We start from the raw sequence: 21,858 nt of genomic DNA, 5'->3' as shown, positions 1-21,858 counted from the left end.
TCTCAACAGGCATGATAGAGCTGCACAATATATTCACTGGGTAATATGCAAAAACCTGGACTTGCCCCATGATAAAAACTGGTGGGAACACAAACCACCCCCAGTACTTGAAAATGATCACATTGCACTCCTCTGGAACTTCACCATTCAAACTGACAGAAAGATAGACGCAAATAGGCCAGACATCATACTGAAAGACTTCAGACAAAAATCATGCCTCCTCATTGATATGGCTGTCCCAATCGATATAAACGTATCTGTCAAGACCTACCAAAAACTGAGCAAATATAAAGATCTTGAAATAGAAATTAGCAAAATGTGGAATCTGAAGACGAAAACAATACCTATTGTCATAGGTGCCCTGGGAATGACAGCGAAACGGGCTGATTACTACCTAGATCAGATTCCAGGAAACCCCAAAATGGCTGAAGTTCAAAAGATAGTGCTCATGGGAACTGCCCATATCCTACGTAAAATACTGTCTACGTGATCTCAAATTTTAAAGCAAACACATAATTTTCTTATGGTTTCTTAAACATTCACTTGAACAAAACTGTACAAATCCAAATATATGGTACCCTAGGCATAACACCTACATGAACTTCTAACTTGTTGTCTCTTGAGGTATCTGGGTGAGACTTGGATCCAACTTGTACAAATGCAAAACAAAAGTCAAACATAAAATAATAATAATAATAATAATAATAATAATAATAATAATAATAATAATAATAATAATAATAATAATAATAATAATAATGATAATAAATGCCCTGATGCAGTACCGTGCACAGGCTCTCATGGCTTCTGATCTTAACTGATTGGAAGTGTTATCATGTACATGTTTTGTTTTGGTATAAAAGTTGGGCTTCAGTAAATATTCTGCTCAATATCAAGGATTTGCTTGTCAGTTGTTTGACCTTAACCAGTTGAGCATGTCCCTTTGTGGCTGACGATATGTGCATCTCTGATCACTAGCAGAAGTTGTGGGAGAGCATCATAGCCATGTGTTGAGAAGAATTCTTTGAAGTTTGAATAATTCATCTTTGGAAACATTGGTGCTTTGTTCGACATTCTTAACAACCCTTATTCAGGGAAAATTTGATCGGCATGGTCTACTTGATCTGAACAAAATTCTAACTGAGCCCGACCTGCAAAGTCATGTGCTATTTATCTTGATATGCGATCACCACGTCGCACCTACATGGTTGTGATGCATGTGCTTGGTGTAACCTTACCAGACGGGTAGTCATAATTGGTATAGTGGACTTCGTATATTTTACCCCAGTGTTACTTTGATGGTATGCACTGCTCTCTCACTTTAATAATAATAATAATAATAATAATAATAATAATAATAATAATAATAATAATAGCAAACCACAGCACATACCCAAGGCGCACAGAGCTGCGCTCGGTAGTGAAGTGAAAGCACGTTATAAAAATAAAACTACTGAACAATAATAATAATAATAATAATAATAATAATAATAATAATAATAATAATAATAATAATAATGATAGTAATAATAAAATATAAAAGACAATAAATAAATTGGCAGAGTTCACTTTAGGGCGGGCGGGGCTGCAGCTTAAAGTCGGGGACACGCCGGCCGTGTAGAGTCGATTACGCACAGGGTTGCGTGGGGCTACCCGTTGGCAGAAAGGAGCGGCGAGAACATCCCTTCCAGACGGTCACCTCTTCCGATCAGCGACAACTCTACATAATAATAATTAGTAATAATGATGATGATGATGCTGATTATATAATAATAATAGTAACAGTAAAATATAAAAGACAATAAATAAATTGGCAGGGTTCGTGAATTTCGGAGGAGTGATAAACATTTATATAAATCCCTTTTCTTGATAGTTCAATTTAATGACCTTGGAATTAAGAATGGCAAGATACACAACGACAGGAAAATAATAAATGTGATATATTGGGCCTTTAATTTTGTAGCACGTGACTGGTTCATCAAAATATTAGTAGTCTGAAAGTTTGGTAAGCCAATAATGGTGAACACTTTGAAATTACCGATAGAGAAATAACAGATACTTCTTACGGAATTCAATACGAGTTGGCGTTAAGCCAGTTTCACAGGAATTTCAACTGAAATATTCAAAATCGATTGCCGATCTGTTCTTCACTTTGCTTTATTATTGTTGCCTTTCATCAGTCTGATAAAAAATTAATTTAAAATAATAAAAACGAGCAGGATTTTGCGCATTCAACACAGGATGTATTCAACAATGGTTAAAACATTCAGCAAACGGCCGCAACTTGAGATTCTTCATAACAATTTAACGGAGATATCAATTATATTTTGGCTATAACATAAAGATGTTTGCTATAAAACGAGGCAAAATGATAAGTTGGTATCCGCATTGGTGGATGATATGGAAGGTCTGTGGAAAAAGAAAGTAAAAGCGAAAGTTGTGCAAAAGAGAAACATATTTTACGACTCAAAATTCTAGAAAGAATTTGAAAATCAACAATAACATCTGAGACATTGTCATTTTGTAACACCATCGATGACATATTTGTTAAATGGTATGGCACTGGAAAAGAATATGCGCAGTAACATTGGTATCGATATAAAATTATATAAATGGAAGAAAGAGAAAGCGATAAAGAAAGAGAGAGAGAGAGAGAGAGAGAGAGAGAGAGATAAAGAGAGAAAGAGAAAGTCATAACTTGCTTATATTGTATGATTTCAGTTAGTTTGCATCGTAACGAGGTTACTCTTCTAAATTTCTTGTCTCATTTATGTCGACTTAATTAAAATATTACTAGTTATAATTAAAATATCACTGGTGTTAGTATTTACAATGGTATGTAGATAGGAGGATTTATTTATCATGTCACAGTTGTGGCCTCATATATTGCCTTCTTAAATCAGTAATAAACAATTAATACTGTATGACCTTCCCTTTTGTTTCAGCGCGTGAAGGCCGAAAGTTCTATTTCTCCATGTAAACCAAGTGAATATTAATCTTACTACCATTTTCAGAACTCAGAGAACATTGTTTCAAAGAGAATCTAAGAGAAATTACATCAGAATAAATAATGCGATATTAACTTAGTTAAATAATAAGAATATGTGTCAAAAATATAGAATATGTATCCTTAATATTACCTGCGAATATATTTATCAGGGATGCAGAGATGACTGACACAGCAGCAAGTGTCTTCAAGCTTTGTAGTGATATTTTGTGACCAAACCTAAGAAAGAAAAACCGTTGTGTGTGTATATATATATATATATATATATATATATATATATATATATATATATATATATATATATATATATATATATATGTATGTGTGTGTGTGTGTGTGTGTGTGTGTGTGTGTGTGTGTGTGTGTGTATACATATGTATGTATATATATAGATATCTTTAAAGAGAGAGAGAGAGAGAGAGAGAGAGAGAGAGAGAGAGAGAGAGAGAGAGAGAGAGAGAGAAAGATTTTTTAAATTATCAAAAAATCCACCAATGAGGATTCAATTTGCGGGGGAAAATAAATTTTGAATTTCGTACGGATTTTCGGATTGACAATTTTAAATAAATTCAGACTTAGAATTTAATGAATCCAATGGAGATGTCATTACAAAGTTTATTTTTTAGAAGTTCAAAAGTTGCACGACGATGAAGTAAAATATGGCTTAATAAATTCTTTTAATGACCACCGTACCTGAGTGTGTTATGCTTTTATCTTTCAGAATCCAGACAAACCATAATAGAGGAGTAGCATAAATATACTGTAAGGATTATGTGAAAGGTTAAATGTTATGCATTTTACCGCTGAAAAGCATATTTATAGTAGTAAGTCATTGTTAAAGATTTATTAATCAGATGTAATGTAGAGTGACGACTAATATTATTGTCTAATTTCTTAGACTGTTCACCAATCCTATAACTATCTGAAATATATCATTTGCCTTTAATTCTATCTTTTTCTTCCTCTCTATCAATGATACTCTTCTAGTTTACCTTATCTGCTTCTTTATAATTACTTTCTAAATATTTCTCCTTTCTTTTCTGTCATGTCTACCACGAAGATTTGGAGTTGTCTTATTTTTATATTATTTGTTTTCAAATTTTGTTTTACATTCAATGACAAGAGATGACTTAAACTCTAAATATTAAATGTTGGCATTTTAATGCTCTTACGAGATCCTTATACATTTTGCGAGTGTCTTAACGACGTAAAGAAAAAGAATTGTCTTTAATCAGGAATCGCAGCCGTATCAAATTCGGGTCATGATAAATTCATTCAATAAAGTCCAGAATAATCAGTTTTCTATGACTGGAAGAGTTCCAGTTTACTCCTATCAGATTTAAACTCCAGATTAAAGAACAATGTAATTAAATTATAGCTTCCAATAATATCAAAGTAAGAACATCAATTACCTTCTCGCTAGCACAGAGTAAATCCCGATAGCAAACACATCAAACAAAGACATTATGAAAGAGTTGAGATAGATGTTGCCAGCAAGAACTTCCAGCATTTGAAATATACTGTTCCACGCCGTTGTATTTACAGCCCTATTAATCAAAGAAACAAAATATGTAAATATAATCTACTAATGTGTACATCTTTTAACCACACCTAATGTCAAAAAGTCTGATGGATATCTCTGATCATGGATGTTAGAGCTTAAGGAAATATTCCGTCAATGAAAACTTCACTTTGTAACCGACAAGGATGTTTTCAAGATTTGAAATAGCATAATATTGGTTGATAACTTATAAATATTAATGCCATAAGAGAAATAAGAGAAATAGCATAAAGAAACAGCATATGACAAAACGAGAGATATAGAGAAAACATTTATATGGTTTTTATTGAAATGATTTCCTCTAAGTTACTTCAATGATACTCATTAGTAAAAAAATGTTCTTACATCACAACTTCGTTGTTTTTTTTTAAATATAAAATATAACCTGTTTAAAAAAATATTGGCTCACAATATTGTTGGCACTCCGTCGCTTACAACGTCGTGGGTTCCAGTTGATCCGATCAACGGAACAACCTGCTCGTGAAATTAACGTGCAAGTGGCTGAGCACTCCACAGACACGTGTACCCTTAACGTAGTTCTTGGAGGTTATTGAGCGTAACACAGTGTGACAAGGCTGACCCTTTGAATTACAGGCACAACAGAAACAGGAAGTAAGAGAAAGTTGTGGTGGAAGAGTACAGCAGAGTTCGCCACCATCCCCTGTCGGAGCCTCGTGGAGCTTTAGGTGTTTTCGCTCAATAAACACTCACAACGCCCGGTCTGGGAATCGAAACCGCGATCCTATGACCGCGAGTCCGCTGCCCTAACCACTGGGTCATTGCGCCTCCGGCTCACAATATAAGTTAATTCAAAAAACGACACCGTTGCTTATTTTTCTGAAGTGTTCATGATAACAAGTAAAATAGCATCAACAATAATAGAGTGAAACTTACCATTCTATAGACACAACGATAGTTACTTTCCTCAGATAAGGTGACTTAAAGATTGCGAGTAAATTGCCAAACATTGAGGATTCTTCCTTTGTCTGTGTATCTTCGACAGCAGTTGTAACATCTTGTTGGACTTCGGAGTCGCTGTTTCGATACTCAAAACTGGTTTCGTTCACGTAACCATCAGAGTGTTTTACAGTTGTATCTTTTAAAGTTATATTCCAGACACTATCAAAGTCGATGTTGTTTTGTTTTGCTGCGCTCCTAATAATTTTCTTAGCTGTTTTGACTTTTGAATTGGCAAAGAGCCACCGGATAGATTCCTTCAGAAAACTACAAACATAAAGACATGAATATGAGTTAATTCTGTTCGGGTATTAGGGCAACACTGAGTGAGAGTATACACACACACGCACACACACACACACACACACACACACACACACACACACACACACACACACACACACACACGCACGCACACACACACACACACACACACACACACACACGCACGCACACACATGCTAATATATAATATATGTGTGCGTGTTTGCGCGCGAGTGTATATTTGTATATATCGTGTACATACACACAGAAACACACACACGCATATATATACAGATTTCTATATATTCAATAAGACATTCAATACTTCATTTCATTTTACTATTTATATTATATATTCCATATTCTATATCCCACATTAATTTTATAAGAATATAAATAAAACATAAAAAACAAACAGAGCTGGAATTCTTTTCAATAATATATTCCTCTATACACTATGATACAAAACCTTTTTTAAAAATATTTTATAATTTTTATTCTTATTCACATATATATACATATATATATATATATATATATATATATATATATATATATATATATATATATATATATATGTATGTATGTATGTATATATATATATATATATATATATATATATATATATATATATATATATATATATGCATGTGTGCGCGCGCGTGTGTTTATTTCTTTGTATATATGACATACATACAGTTGTCAATTGTGGAACACGACTGTCACTTAGTTTATTTCAATATTGGGAAATATTGTAAGTTCTCTCCCTTCATTATATTAAAGATATACATAGCACAATGACGAACCTTCAGTTCTGGATCAAGGGTAGGTCGAGGCTCCAGGAGTGTCGCTAACCACTCACTCGGTGATAGATCTGCCTTGGAGTTATATAGGGAATTAATTGCAGGTAACAGCAACGACGTCCTTGGAGGATGTCTGGGCGTCGGTGAAACACTAGCCAAGTCAGTTGGCTGGTCTTTTCCAGAGAAATTTCGAACCGGAGCTTATGGAAAATTTCTAGAAATGTTTGGCCTGGGAGTGCCAGTGAGGTGCTATGCCGGTTCGAGGTAAACTCTACAGGTACGGAAGTGTTGGCATGCATTCGTCCAGTGTCTAGGCATTGCTAACATGTGAAACTTTGTCGAACAGCTGTTATCGCTTGTCGAGTGGCTCCGGCTATCGGCTGGTTCCACAATCAGAATCACCTCTCTGCCTTCTTTCAACCGGAACGGGCTGGCAGTTTTCCTCTGTCTAGTGGATTGAAAGGACTAAAGACAGATTCTTTCCTTTTCGGCCGAGCCCTCATAGACGTTTTCCTTTGAAAAGAAAAGTAAGGTGGAGTGGAAAGTACTACTCCCAGTATTTCTTTTTTATTGAAAGGCGGTTGAGCGTGACAAGGATTGCACTTGTGAATGGGTCACAAAGTTTCACGGCTGTAGGCCGGAGAGAATGATAAGGATTGGTGCCTTCTTGCTGATCGAAGAATCCAAGATATGTGAGGTTCCTTGGTTGCCCCTGGATGGAGCGGCCCACTATTTTGGGAATTTAATTGTTTAAAATTTTCTTGTTATTTTATATTTAAACATGCATACATATACAATATGATATAATATAATATAATACAATATAGAATATTAGAATATATATATATATATATATATATATATATATATATATATATATATATATATATATATATACTTTATATATATATATATATATATATATATATATATATATATATATATATATATATATATATATATATATATATATATATATATATATATACATATATATATATATATATACATACATATATATATATATATATATATATATATATATAAACTCAACACACACCAAAATACCGCAAACATAAGAATCCCCAGAAATCATTTTTAGGCCAAGGCAACAGATCTCACGACACCAGATGGTACACACCAACCTTGAAAAACCAAAACTAGTGAATCTCTCAAGCCTAAACCTGTCGAACCAACAAATTAAAATCCTTTCAAAAGGACTAAAATTCACTCCAACTCCACAATACCCCAACTTGAGTGAAATACAGGATGATGTCTCCCACTTTTGTAGAAAATTACGCCTCACAGAGGAATTTTTTGACAAAGAAATCAATAACGACGAATCAATGGTTCGTAACAAGAGCAATTATAATCCCATAAAAGGTAAAAACAAAACATTGGACAAATTTTGCGAGTACATTTCAAGTAAATAAATATTTTAAAAAAATAAGTGCATTTTCAAACCTTCTTTCATATATATTTCCACTCGTACGGTATTCCACAACTTTACTTTATTATATGTATATATATATATATATATATATATATATATATATATATATATATATATATATATATATATATATATAAAACAAATAATAAATGAGTATATGCATATATACGTACAGGTATGTGCATACCTACGTCTACCTGTATATATAGGTGCATATCTGTGTACAGGACATTGCAAACAAAACGTAGACAAGAAAATAATAATAACCAGAGTACAGAAAACACACAAGCCACATAGAGAACATTTTTCTTCATCAGCTACCCACATTTTAACACCGGCGTTTCGAAGATATATATATATATATATAGGATCAAAAAAGGAAAAAGACAAAAAAACAACAACAAAAAAGAACGTGAGGACGTGATACAGATTGTGTTACTAGACGCTCGGGAAAGGAAAGAGAGAGAATATGACGTTTCGAGCGGAGCTCTTCGTCGGAAACAAGGAAAGTCCAAAGAAGGGAAAAACGGGGGAAGAAAAAGTCGCCACCGATGTCCACGAGGTTACATTGTGGAATAAAACTGAAAATGTCTGTCTGTGTTTATCGGTATGTCCTCATTTTGCGCCAAAACGGCACGACCGATTTTTCTTAAACTTTACACGCACATCGCTTATGTGTCTGGTGAGATTTTAAATATAAATTGATTTCGAAAAAATGTTCAGGTAAACGGCGGAAGGAATGACATTTAGGCGCGATTGAACGGCGGACGTAATTAGTTTAAGATTCCAAGGGAAATAACCCACTCCCTCCTTTGTAAATTGAGGGTTTTTTTAAGATTCCAAGGGAAATAACCCATTCCCTCCTTCGTAAATTATTTGGTAAAAATGAAATTGAATATACTTATTTCTTAGTATTTGAACTATTTTAGTTATTTTCTCAATTTATCCAGTACAAGCTAATAGTATTCTCCTAAACAATAAATCCACTTATTTCGGTTAGTGACTTATTCACAAATATACCAACTCTAGCGCTGCTGGGGATAATATTCTCTGGGAACGCACAAAAGCTTTTCTCATAGTTAGTTACTTTGAATTGTTATCTCATATCTGATTAGCCTGTTATTACATAACATGCTTCATGATTTTAGTATACATACCTTAATAGTATTTCCTCCTAAGTTCTATATACTCTAGGAATGCATTAAAGCCCTTTTCGGGGCTACTTTATTTGAATTCTTACTATAGGGTAATTAATTTCATGTTACGACATAACTGACTTCACAATTTGGGTATTCATAACTTATTGGGAATTCCTAGAAACAAGATACGTTGTAAGACGGTTCGGTATTCTCAATAAATACACAAAAACCGTTTTAAGGGCTACATACGTTCTATTGTTGTTACTGGTTTAGCGAGACAGTTATGAGAATGGAAATAAGGGTAAGCCCGCTTTCCCGGGAATTACCGGGCATATCACTTGGTATATATATATATATATATATATATATATATATATATATATTGTTATGGTCAGCCATTATTATGATTGACCGTTGACTGAACACTATTCAATTTTTTTCTCCGTGCTTTTCTCCTTGTCTCCGTATTCTTTCTGTTGAAGAGCGTAGCTCGAAACGTCAAAGACTTTCCGTATTCCCGAGCGTCATACTAATACATCCTTTTGTTATTTACACCACCTGTCCTCGTCTGTTATTGTTTTTTCGTATATTCTCCCATATATATATATATCCACCTATATAATATGCTTTCAGTGCAAATGGTATTTTTATATTAGCTTAAAGTTTATGGCGTTCACCGTGCAATGACTAAGGAAATAGTCTAATAACGGGGCATATAAGCACTCGACAAAAAAAAGAAGGCTTTCCCATCCGCGTGTGAAGGTAACACACTTAGTCATTTTAACAAAAATGATGTGGGTTCGCGTCTCACGCGGATGCGAAAGCCTTCTTTTTTATGTCGAGGGCTTATATACCCCGTTATTAGACTATTTTCCTTAGTCATTGCACGGCGAACGGCATAAGGTTTAAGCTTATATAAAAATACCATTATTATTTACAGGAATGTAAAATACGGCGCCGTATAATAAAGCCATTCGCACCGAAAGCATATATACATACATACATACATACATACATACAGCAGAACTCGAGGCAATTCAGCGTCACTATACAAAAAAGATCACCACAGTCCAACAGATGAACTACAGAGAGCGACTGAAGGCACTAGGTCTCTATTCCCTGGATCGCAGGCGGGAGAGATATGTAATAATATACATATGAAAAATACTGGAAGGACTGGTGCCAAACTTTGGCATCAAGTACTACAAGAATGCCCGCACAGGTCGCCACTGCATGGTACCAAAGGTGCCGTCCACTGCATCTCACATAAGAACGAGGTACTGCAACAGCCTCGGTATCAGAGGACCTCAGCTCTTTAATGCCCTGCCAATACATTTGAGAGAACTGCAAGACATGGATACAGTGGTCTTCAAGACAAAACTCGACGCTTTCCTCTCCACGATACCAGATGAACCAATGGCTCGAAATGAGACACAGTTTCGGGCAGCGATGTCAAATTCTCTTATTCACCAGATTTGCCATCAAAACTCTTGATTGGACTATATCAGGTGGAGGAGAAGAGCCATGCAAGGAACGTGAAGAGAGCACAGCATAAAGACGGAAAGTCACGGTGGTGCTCCAGCATGACCACAGCCACTTGGCTGAAACCCATAAATAAATAAATAAATACATACATATATATATATATATATATATATATATATATATATATTATAAGGTTTTTAAACTTTTAAATTTTCATATTCAAAAGAGACAGAGACTTCAAATTCGATATATCGATTTATTCACCACTCTATGTTAACATTTCTGTGCCAAACTTATCCACTGAAGAAGTGCCAAATGTCTAAATCCAATGGACCAGTCACTGGATAAGTTTGGCACAGAAATGTTAACATAGAGTGGTGAATAAATCGATATATCGAATTTGAAGTCTCTGTCTCTTTTGAATATGAAAATTTAAAAGTTTAAAAACCTTATAATATAAATATAAACTGTGAGAACGACCCTTAAGGAATCTAGTTAATGATTTCCTAAGGTAAGTTCTTATGCTATATTGGTAACGGTTGCTACATCCTCTGGGAAAATTATTATATATATATGTATATATATATTTAGATAGATAGATAGATAGATAGATAGATAGATAGATAAAAAGACGCTTATTATAGCCTCAGGCCGACCAAAACCTTGTGCATGGATTTCGTACTCGGAAACTGAAAGAATACTGTCGTATATATGTGTGTATTTGTGTATGTATATGCTTGTGTCTTGTGTTTATACCCCCACCATTGCTTGACAACTGATGTTGCTGTGTTTACATTCCTGTAACTTAGCGGTTTGGTAAAAAAAACACTGACAGAATGAGTACTAGGCTTACAAAGAATAAATCCTGTGGTTGACTTCTTCTACCAACGGCGGTGCTCCAGCATGGCCGCAGTCACATGACTGAAACAAGTAAAGCAATAAAAATCTATGCCATTTTATTCCCGAGCCAGGCCGGGTATCTCTGCTAGTATATATATATATATATATATATATATATATATATATAGTGGTTGTCTACTCCTTATGCAGAGTTTGATCACTCCCTGTATCCACACCTTAGAACCATCATAGCATCTGATGTGGCTTTTTAGACCAATGTTTTGAAAAGACACCCACATAGATTGCATATCCGATTTGGATCACCAAGAGCTGCAGTTAAGTTCTGATCTTTATAGATGTGTGTGTGTGTGTGTGTAACGTGTAAAAAATGGTACTTACAAGTAATCCACTAGGAAATATCCCGAGATGACAACATTAAACAAAAATAACGTATTCCAACCGTAATCCTTCAACAAGTAGGCTATCAAACCGAGTGTAGTATTATATAATCCCCAAGAACACATAAATATACCAGACATAATGATACGTTTTTCCTTCGGGTATAGTTCGCATACCAAAGCAACAGAGCTAAGAAAGTATATCTGAAAAGAGAAGAAAAGGACATTGAATGACGATAAAATATTGCAGATAGTTGATATGACTTCTCCGACAATAAGTATTAAGAGGTAATATTTATCCCCACTTAAACGTGGATGTTCAGTTAGAACAAATTATACTGCACAAGTTACTACGAGAAAAACCCTCATATTCATTGTTGGTGCAAAATGCATACTTGCTGGCATCGCAATGTTTGAAGTCTACCTTTCTTTCGTAGATAACACTTCACTAATGTTTATAAATTACTTCGTACTTATGAAAGGAATTAAAATTTTTAAAGCTCTTAATTTTTCTTATGTCTGCTAGGACGTAGCCGACACACACAAATGGGATCTTATATATATATATATATATATATATATATATATATATATGTGTGTGTGTGTGTGTGTGTGTGTGTGTGTGTGTGTGTGTGTGTGTGTGTGTGTGTGTGTGTGTGTGTATATATTTATATATATTTTTATACTAAAAATTAGGCAAAAATATTGTAGCCTAGCTCATTAATTTGAATCATTTGCTTGATATGTTCATGATTTCAACACCATTATGATGTACGGTTGTATAACATCTCATGTCTTTTCAACTTGTTTTTTTGCATGTTTTCATAGGTCAACTATGAATGTTGTATATGAATGTTATCTATTTTTATTATCTGCCTGCTACTAATAATAAGGCCCTGAGGAGATGCAGTATCCCATATTTTATAACACGCATGAATCAATCTGGATATTGCATCGAAATGTTCATAGGTCATTTTCATTATTATAATAAAGTATTTTCAATGGATCAGTTTTGAGCTCTCATTTAAATCGATATACATATATATATATATATATATATATAAATATACACACACACACACACACACACACACACACACACACACACACACACACACACACACACACACACATATATATATATATATATATATATATATATATATTGTGTGAGGAGGGGTGCGTGTGTGTGTGTGTGAGTGTGTGTAAAAATGTGCATAAAAGCATTACCTCACGAACTCCTCCAGTCAAAAGTTTCATTGCAGTAAACACCCAAAACGACGGAGAATATGCTGCAATTAAATTGAAGACTAACAGCAAGATGTGACTCGATACTCTGAGAGGTTTTCGCCCGAACTTTTCAATCAAACATGTTGTTAGCAGACCGCTAAGCACTTGACCCAAATTGTAAAACGTTTGAGTTAATTCCGCCAGTCCTAGTCTATCACAAACCAGGTCCCACTGTGAAAATAAACATACTTTATAGTCAAAGGCATTGATTACTCTAGAGAATTCAAATATTGTCTGTATGTCGTCGTGGTTACAATTGAATTTGTCTACAACGATTCGTCTGCAACAATTCATCTACAATAATTTATTTGACAGATAAAACTAGAGATACGAAGACATGTTAGCATTAAACGAGCACTTATAAACTTCGTTTTTTTTAATGACCTAACTACCACTACATGACAATTTGTTTTTCCTAAAGAGAACAATATGTATCTATAACAGCACCTTTCAATTTCAAAATTCTCAGGTTCTTTTTTTTTGTAATTCCATGAGAAAACTTGTTAAAATTGCAGTACTCTGGAGCCCATACAATGGTTCTTCAAGATATAGAAACAGAGAAACAACGAAAGAAAATTAGTTCATGGTGGTTATTTGTTCTATAAAATAGAAAGACTAAAGCCAAGACTAACTGGAAATGTGATAAATATCGCAAATATTAGTGCTGTGATCGTGTAACTACATTAGAGGAAGAAATAACTAGTTTTGTAAATGAACTCAGTCATACCATAGATGCTACGAAAGTTGAAACTACAATAGATGCTACAATAGATGCTACGGAAGCTGAAGCTACAGAAACTGTTAGCGTGAACCACTAATTATATACTACAATCAATAATATCTAGCACCTTCAAAGGTCGTAGTAAGGCTGCTGTGTCTAGAATCCCGTTAGCGCAAAGTCTTAAAAGGACAGTACATTTTATGAGGCAACAAAATAATGCAGTTCTAGCCTTACCAAAGACCTGCAATGAATTAATTTTTCAGGATCAATACATAAAATCCCTTAAAGGTGAGACATTCTTATTATATGGTTCAGGTCAAAGTGATAAACGCATACTAATTTTTGCTACTAAACGCAAGCTTCACTTACTTTCACAAAATAATCAATGGTTTGCCGATGGTACATTTAATACAGTTCCATTGTTGTTTCACCAGCTGTATACTTTGCATGGTTTAAGAGAAAAAGCTTCAGTGCCGCTGGTGTTTGCATTACTACCCAACAAATCTAAGGAAACCTATAATCAGCTTCTACAGAAAATAAAAAAATTAGAGCCATCCTGTGCACCTTCAACTGTAACGATAGACTTCGAAAAGGCTATGCAGAATGTATTCCTTAAGGAATTTCCAAATGTAAAATTCAAGAGGTGTTTTTTTTTCACTTCCGTCAAACTGTATTCCGTTCAGTTCAGAGAAATGGTCTCCAGAGATTATATGAAACAAATTCTGAATTTGTTTTGAGGCTTCGGATGTTGTCAGTCATAGTATTTATTTCAGTTGAAAAAGTGACCGAGGCATTTGAGACATTATGCGATGATAATATTTTTACTGGCAAAGCTCAATATGTAATAGGTTATTTTGAGGACACATGGATCGGCCGCCCTGGACGGAGAAATATGCGAAGGCCTCCTACCTTTGCTCAGGAAATATGGAATGCTTATGATGCGGCTTTGCAAAATTTACCCAAAACAAATAATGTAGTGGAAGGATGGCATAGGGCTTTCCAGGTCCAAGAAGCTGCTCACCATCTAAATATATGGAAATTTATTGATTGTTTTAACAAGGAGCAACATTTTTATGATGCTCAAATAGAAGAATATCTCTCTGGGAGGGACCCTGGAACTACAAAAAAGTGCTACCGTGATACTGCGAAACGTATAGAAAGACTAGTGGAAAATTTCAGCAGTACAGATATCTGTGGTTATATTCATGAAATAGCACATAACCTTTCTTTTGAAATCGTTTTTTTAATTTTTGTTTTTTTTTAATAAAAGGTTTTTCATTTCTCTTTCGTTTTGTATCTTTTTAGCTTCAACAGTAATCTTACTGTGTCTTTTTTAATGAGTAATTTTATTTTGTAACTGACTGCAGAGCTCGTATTTTTTGTCTTCTGTCAATAATGTGTCATGTTGTCTACTATTATTTTTTAACGCATAAAAGTGCATTGAAAATAACTGTAAATAAAACGGTACAAATGCGAGGAAAAAAATGAAAAACATTCACAAAAACAAATCTAGATAATCTTTAGAAAATAAATGTTATAAATTACTCCATAAATTTATCCATCTATTTATTTAATAACTAACAACTAAATTATTGATTCCTTAACATACGATGGAGAGATACTAAATTTTATGATTTTAGATCATGTGTTAATGTTATGTTCTAGAAAGTTATGATGTCTAGGACTTTCCTACAAACAAAACAGAGATTACCTAAAACTGAGACGAACCTGCTAAACAATAGTTTGATACAGTAACAGAACTCAACTTACCTGTGACACTATAGACTTATCAACTGGTGTTGTATAGTAATAACCATTCAGGCAGTCTAGAGTTCGATTCTCGGTAGTAACCCCTCCATCGGTATTCATGATGTATATGGAGCATTTATCATATATGAGACTGACTTCATTGATCGAAATGTTGTATTGATTGAGCTGAAAGTCTGTCAGATTGTTGCATCTGTATTCTGGAGTCATGGCTGCAAAGTAGGATCGAGAGAAATTTGAAAGAATTTTATATACCATCTATCTATCTATCTATCTATCTATCTATCTATCTATCTATCTATCTATCTGCAGAGTTCTGAAGTCCAAATTTTCTTTATTCGGCTGTAATATTCTTTAGTGACACGTATGTATGTATGTATGTATGTATGTATGTATGTATGTATGTATGTATGTATGTATGTATGTATGTCTGTAGTTCTCCGTTGGTTTTGAGGATGTATATTAATGTGCTCGATCGAATGAATTACGTGCTCCTGAATTAAGCTAAGAATGACCGAGTATTCCACAGACGTGTGAACCGCTAACGTAATTTTTGGGAAGGTTCTGTATGAGACAGTGTAGAACAAAGTTAAGTCTTTGAATATATCTTTTCATGAGGCATGCTGTAATGGCCAAAAGGGCCTGGAGCAGGATACGAAATTCACTCTATTGAGACCAATATATGAATATATTGTCGCATCCATTTATATACATTTATACTGATTAGGCGCAGGCTTGGCTGTGTGGTAAGAAGCCTGCTTCCCAACCACATGATTCCAGGTTCAGTCCCACTGCGTGGCATCTTGGGCAGGTGTCTTCTACTATAGCCTCGGGCCGATCAACGCTTTGTGGGTGGATTTCGTAGACGGAAACTGGAAGAAGCCCGTCGTATATATATATATATATATATATATATATATATATATATATATATATATATATATATATATATATGTGTGTGTGTGTGTGTGTGTGTGTGTGTGTATGTGTGTGTGTGTGTATTCTAAACAAAACTGTCCGACGAACGGGAACGTGAAGCTTTGAGTTACAGTTTTTGTGATATTTTTGCTGCTTTTTCCGACTAGAATTTAACATAATCCTTAATGCCTGCAAAACCCTTATTTCTTTTCAGGACAAAGTCTGGTGCCGAGCCAATTACCATAAAATAACGATAGCAACTTATTTGACATTACCATGGGATCATCTGATTCCACCCAGGTCACTAACCTAGGTGGACTATACATACTCCACCAGCTCCAAATACATTTCCCTAACATCAAGGGGGGGGGGGCTCTACAGGGATGACGCCTTGCTAGTTACTGAAAGCATAAATCAATCCTCCTTAGAAAGAACTAGAAAGGATCTACACAAATTCTTTTCTAACCTAAACCTGTCTATCACATTCGAAAATTCTCACAAAACTTCTAACTTTTTAGACGTAACTCTAAATTAACAACCTTCCAAAACTCTCTTACAACAAACCTAACCAATATCTTAAATACCTAAACATTCATTTTAATCACCACAAATCCACTTTTGATAGCATAATCAAGGGTATCTCGACCCGGGTATACGACTTCTCTTCCACTGAGGCAATTTTCAATAACCACGCACCATTTTACAATCAAACACTCGCCGCTAGCAGCCTCTCCTAACAAATAAAATACATCCATAACACCAGGCTCAAACAATATATATCTCAAATCACATCGCAAAAACACCAGCCCTCAGAATCATAACCGACCACATATACACTTTGATAGAATTCCGGAAGATTTCGCACCTAGACAACCTGGCCCCCGCACGTATACATTTAACACGAGGTCAAAACCTGAAACAGTTAAAACAGCTAACAACAACAGGCCTTGCTACCCACGTCCATTCTCCAAAAATGTAGATAGCACTACACCTAAACAACTTAAAAAAGTGGTGGATGCTCTGTTTTGTGATACACACACCTTCTCACTTAACGTTAAGAACTTAGCTAAATCCTTCTTTAAAACACTGGACTCCAACTTACCTCGTCAACATAAATATTATTCTACTTTTAGTAGATGCACCCTAAAATTATCCCATTCTGCCCCACCCAAATTCGAATCTGTCATAGCAGCCTCTAATAAACAAATGCTTTCTCTCTAATATCAAAACTCACATAGTTACAAATCTAGATACTCGAACGCTCAACATTCACACAGCTCCAGCACGGAGATCCTTACATTAGACCACAACCACAAACCAACCCATACCATTAGCACTACCCGGAACACTACCACTGTTTCTAGCATTCTTACAAATAGTACAATTAATAACAACAATAGTAATAATAACAATAATAGTAATAATAACATTAATAATACCAATAGCTTGGATCTTCCTACTCCCATCTCTAACCTCTCCTCTGACAATATTACCTCCTCCATTCCTGAAAACAATCTCCAAAATTCATCCACTTGTAACTGCCGTCCTGGGGCCGTCTGCTCTTTACAAACCCATTGTAAAAGATATAATGTAATTTATAAATGCACTGTCCTTAAGACATTACACAACTCTAAAGCCACACATATATAGGATCAGCCATAAATTTTAAACAACGATATGCAGCTCACCTCCATTTTTTTGATACGATAAACATAGTAAATCTATAACATTCGCCGGTCACATACATCACCTCAAAAATACAAATATACCCTATACTTTGTCATGGTCCATATTAGATTCATGGCTTTCTTACCGAGGTCAACGCTCAACCAGCAAGCTTTGCCTGAAGGAGGCACGCCAGTTATTAAAGCATAACTCTTCAACACTACTAAATAAACATAATGCAGCCCTAAGCACATGCAACCACTGCTTTTTTCATATCTTCAAATTCTATCACAAATCTAAATGCCTAGATAACCACACAGTATATTTCCGCAATACCCCGTAGGTAATCCCCAACAACCTTATGAATCTCTATTTTAAATACTAATCCTTATCTAACCCCCCCCCCCCCCCCATTCTAACTTTAGGATCACAATCATTTAATTATATATATATGGGAGAATATACAAAAAATAACAACAGACGAGGACAGGTGGTGTAAATAACAAAAGTATATATTAGTATGACGCTCGGGAATACGGAAAGTCTTTGACGTTTCGAGCTACGCTCTTCAACAGAAAGAATACGGAGACAAGGAGAAAAACACGGAGAAAAAAAATTGAATAGTGTTCAGTCAACGGTCAATATATATATATATATATATATATATATATGTGTGTGTGTGTGTGTGTGTGTGTGTGTGTGTGTGTGTATGTGTGTGTGTGTATGTGTGTATGTATATACATATATATACATATATATATATATATATATATATATATATATATATATATATATATATATATATGCATTTATATATATATATGTAAATATATAATATATATATGTACACATACGTGCCTCTGTGTGTATGTTTGTGTATGTTTGTGTGTGTGTGTGTGTGTGTGTGTGTATACACATGCATATGATTATGCGCGTGTGTGTGCGTTTGCATGCATGCATTTATATATACAAAAGTTTATATATACAAAAATAGATACAAATGAGTGTGTATATGTGTGAATGCGTGCGAACATAGATGAGTTTGTATGCGTATGTATGTGTTGAAGTATGTGTATGTCTATATATGTGTGGGTACGTATGTGTGTATACATATTCACAGATATGCATTCCGTCTTTCTTTTCCTACTTTTCACTAACCTATCGCACATGTCTATTTATAGCAACTTGTTTTATATTCATTCTTTATATTCTTCATTCCACTTCAATTTTTACTACCAAAACTAATACCCACTTACACATCACCCTACCCTTACCTTCGCTCTACCTTTTCAATACCCATCCCTTAATGCAGCTCTATCACACCACCCCTGCTCACATACCTCACACTCTTTTACTACTTACTTTCTCGTTTCTTGTCTCTCTCCTCCTCATCCCTCTCTTCCTCCTATCACTTTATCATGACCACTACTGAATACACCCTCTCTCATTTCATTTCGTTACTTCTTTCTTCATTTCTTTTTGTCTCCCTCCCTTTTTCTTTTTTCTTTTTCCTCCCATTCTCTTCCTGTTTTTGATTTGATCCATTAATATTACAAACACATTCCTAAATTTTAATTCACACTAAAAAACCCTGAATGGAAAACACGTTTTACAAGGCTCTATACTTGAAATGACCATTCTAGTTGAATAATGCAACTGCAAATACAATATCCTTGTGTATCTCACTTCTATTTTCATTCTCTTACTTCCCTCTGTATTTCATATCTTCTCTACAATAATTAATACTCAAACATTTTCTCGCACCGTCTCTGATGAAGGGATATATAAAATATCCCGGAAACAGCTGTAAGACTTTTTCTTTATAAATGTTCTGAAAGCTATTTACAGCCTTGGATTTTTTTATCACATTATGTCAATTTATATATATATATATATATATATATATATATATATATATAATAATTTTTCCAGAGGATGTAGCAACAGTTACCAATATAGCATAAGAACTTACCTTAGGGGATCATTAACTAGATTCCTTAAGGGTCGTTCTCACAGTTTATATTTATATTATAAGGTTTTTAAACTTTTAAATTTTCATATTCAAAAGAGACAGAGACTTCAAATTCGATATATCGATTTATTCACCACTCTATGTTAACATTTCTGTACCAAACTTATCCAGTGACTGGTCCATTGGATTTAGACATTTGGCACTTCAGGAGTGGTTACCATTCGAACAAAACACGAAAAAACACATACATAACTATTATTAAATCCTTAGAATCTCGTTAGATTTCGTCTTTGTTATTATAGGGGAGATAACTCCTTAATTTTCTATTTTTATTGCTCTCCTGTGGATTTCCACTAGATTAATTAATCATTTTGTTTATTTCTCTTTACTATATTATATTACCCGTTCCTTTACCCGTATACATATGCATACATACACTTTACCCGTATACTTATCCATATATACATACACACACACATATATACATACATATATGTATACACATATACATGCACACACATATATATATATATATATATATATATATATATATATATATATATATATATATATATATATACATATATATACACACATACACACATACATACAAATACAACACACATACACATATATATACATGTACATATACATACGCATACATATACACATATACATATACATATATATATATATATATATATATATATATATATATACACTTACACACACACATATATATATGTACATATATATGCATATCTTTCATATACACACACACACACACACTTATATGCACTCATCCATGTATGCAAAATTGCACATATATAAACATACATGAGACATCATGCTGTACTTCATCACATCTTAAGATCATTTATACCAACGAAATGTACTTCTTATGATATGCGTACATTTCAGAGCATTATTCTTTACTTTATTAATCAATTTATCCTTAGAGAAGAGTATGTGGTATAGTTCCACGGTACAGAGCGAACAATACTTTCTTCCTCTCTCATATGGCATTGATCTAGCTATTATAGACCATTCTAACGAATACTGTTTATTACTTTCCTTAAGACCCCAGATGTATTTGCTAAGACTAGTGCTAGCCATTTTCTTCCTATCTCTAAATCATGAGAAATGGTTAGAAATTCTACGGCATACCTGTCCTGAAGTGCATCCCATTTGGGAGAAATATCAGGAGTAACCTGATAGCTAAGTTTGGAGAAGTGATAGGTAGAAACTTCCCAAGGAGCTCACACTATGGTAAGATTATAAACACACATATAATCAGATTTGGATTTTCAAATACTAGGAACATAGCACAGATAATAGCAGCACATAACCTTAAAATACTTAAGTCTAAAGAAACAGGTAGGAATGAGAATTTGAATAATAATATAAATGGCAGTAATAATAATAATAATAATAATAATAATAATAATAATAATAATATTAATAATAATAATGAGAATGATAACAATGATGGTAATAATAATAATAATAATGATAATAATGGTGATAATGATAATAATAATAATAATAATAATAATAATAATAATAATAATAATAATAATGGAGGTTCATTTATTAATAATAGGAGTAAGAACATAAT

General features: G+C 34.0%; 1 protein-coding gene across 4 annotated transcripts in view; it reads right to left on the bottom strand.

The window, feature by feature from the left end:
- LOC149133199 (organic anion transporter 3-like) overlaps positions 1-21,858 on the bottom strand; it is a 33,480-nt gene that overhangs the window by 5,846 nt on the left and 5,776 nt on the right. For 3 of the 4 annotated variants that reach the window (XM_089359621.1, XM_089359622.1, XM_089359623.1), the window contains 6 exons: positions 15,689-15,897; positions 13,138-13,368; positions 11,909-12,111; positions 5,463-5,792; positions 4,420-4,554; positions 3,141-3,226 (listed from right to left, as the gene is read on the bottom strand). In XM_089359621.1, coding sequence (XP_089215747.1) covers positions 3,141-3,226; positions 4,420-4,554; positions 5,463-5,792; positions 11,909-12,111; positions 13,138-13,368; positions 15,689-15,897 — 1,194 coding nt within the window. Of the gene's footprint in view, positions 1-2,038; positions 2,182-3,140; positions 3,227-4,419; positions 4,555-5,462; positions 5,793-11,908; positions 12,112-13,137; positions 13,369-15,688; positions 15,898-21,858 lie in introns of all 4 variants that reach the window. The other variant, XR_016243606.1, reaches the window with a different exon arrangement.

Source organism: Octopus bimaculoides, chromosome 11, assembly GCF_046866305.1.
Source record: "Octopus bimaculoides isolate indiv1 chromosome 11, ASM4686630v1, whole genome shotgun sequence".
NCBI lineage: Eukaryota > Metazoa > Mollusca > Cephalopoda > Octopoda > Octopodidae > Octopus > Octopus bimaculoides.
The sequence above is the reverse complement of the archived record's forward strand: the minus strand, read 5'-3'. Positions and strand labels throughout refer to the sequence as shown.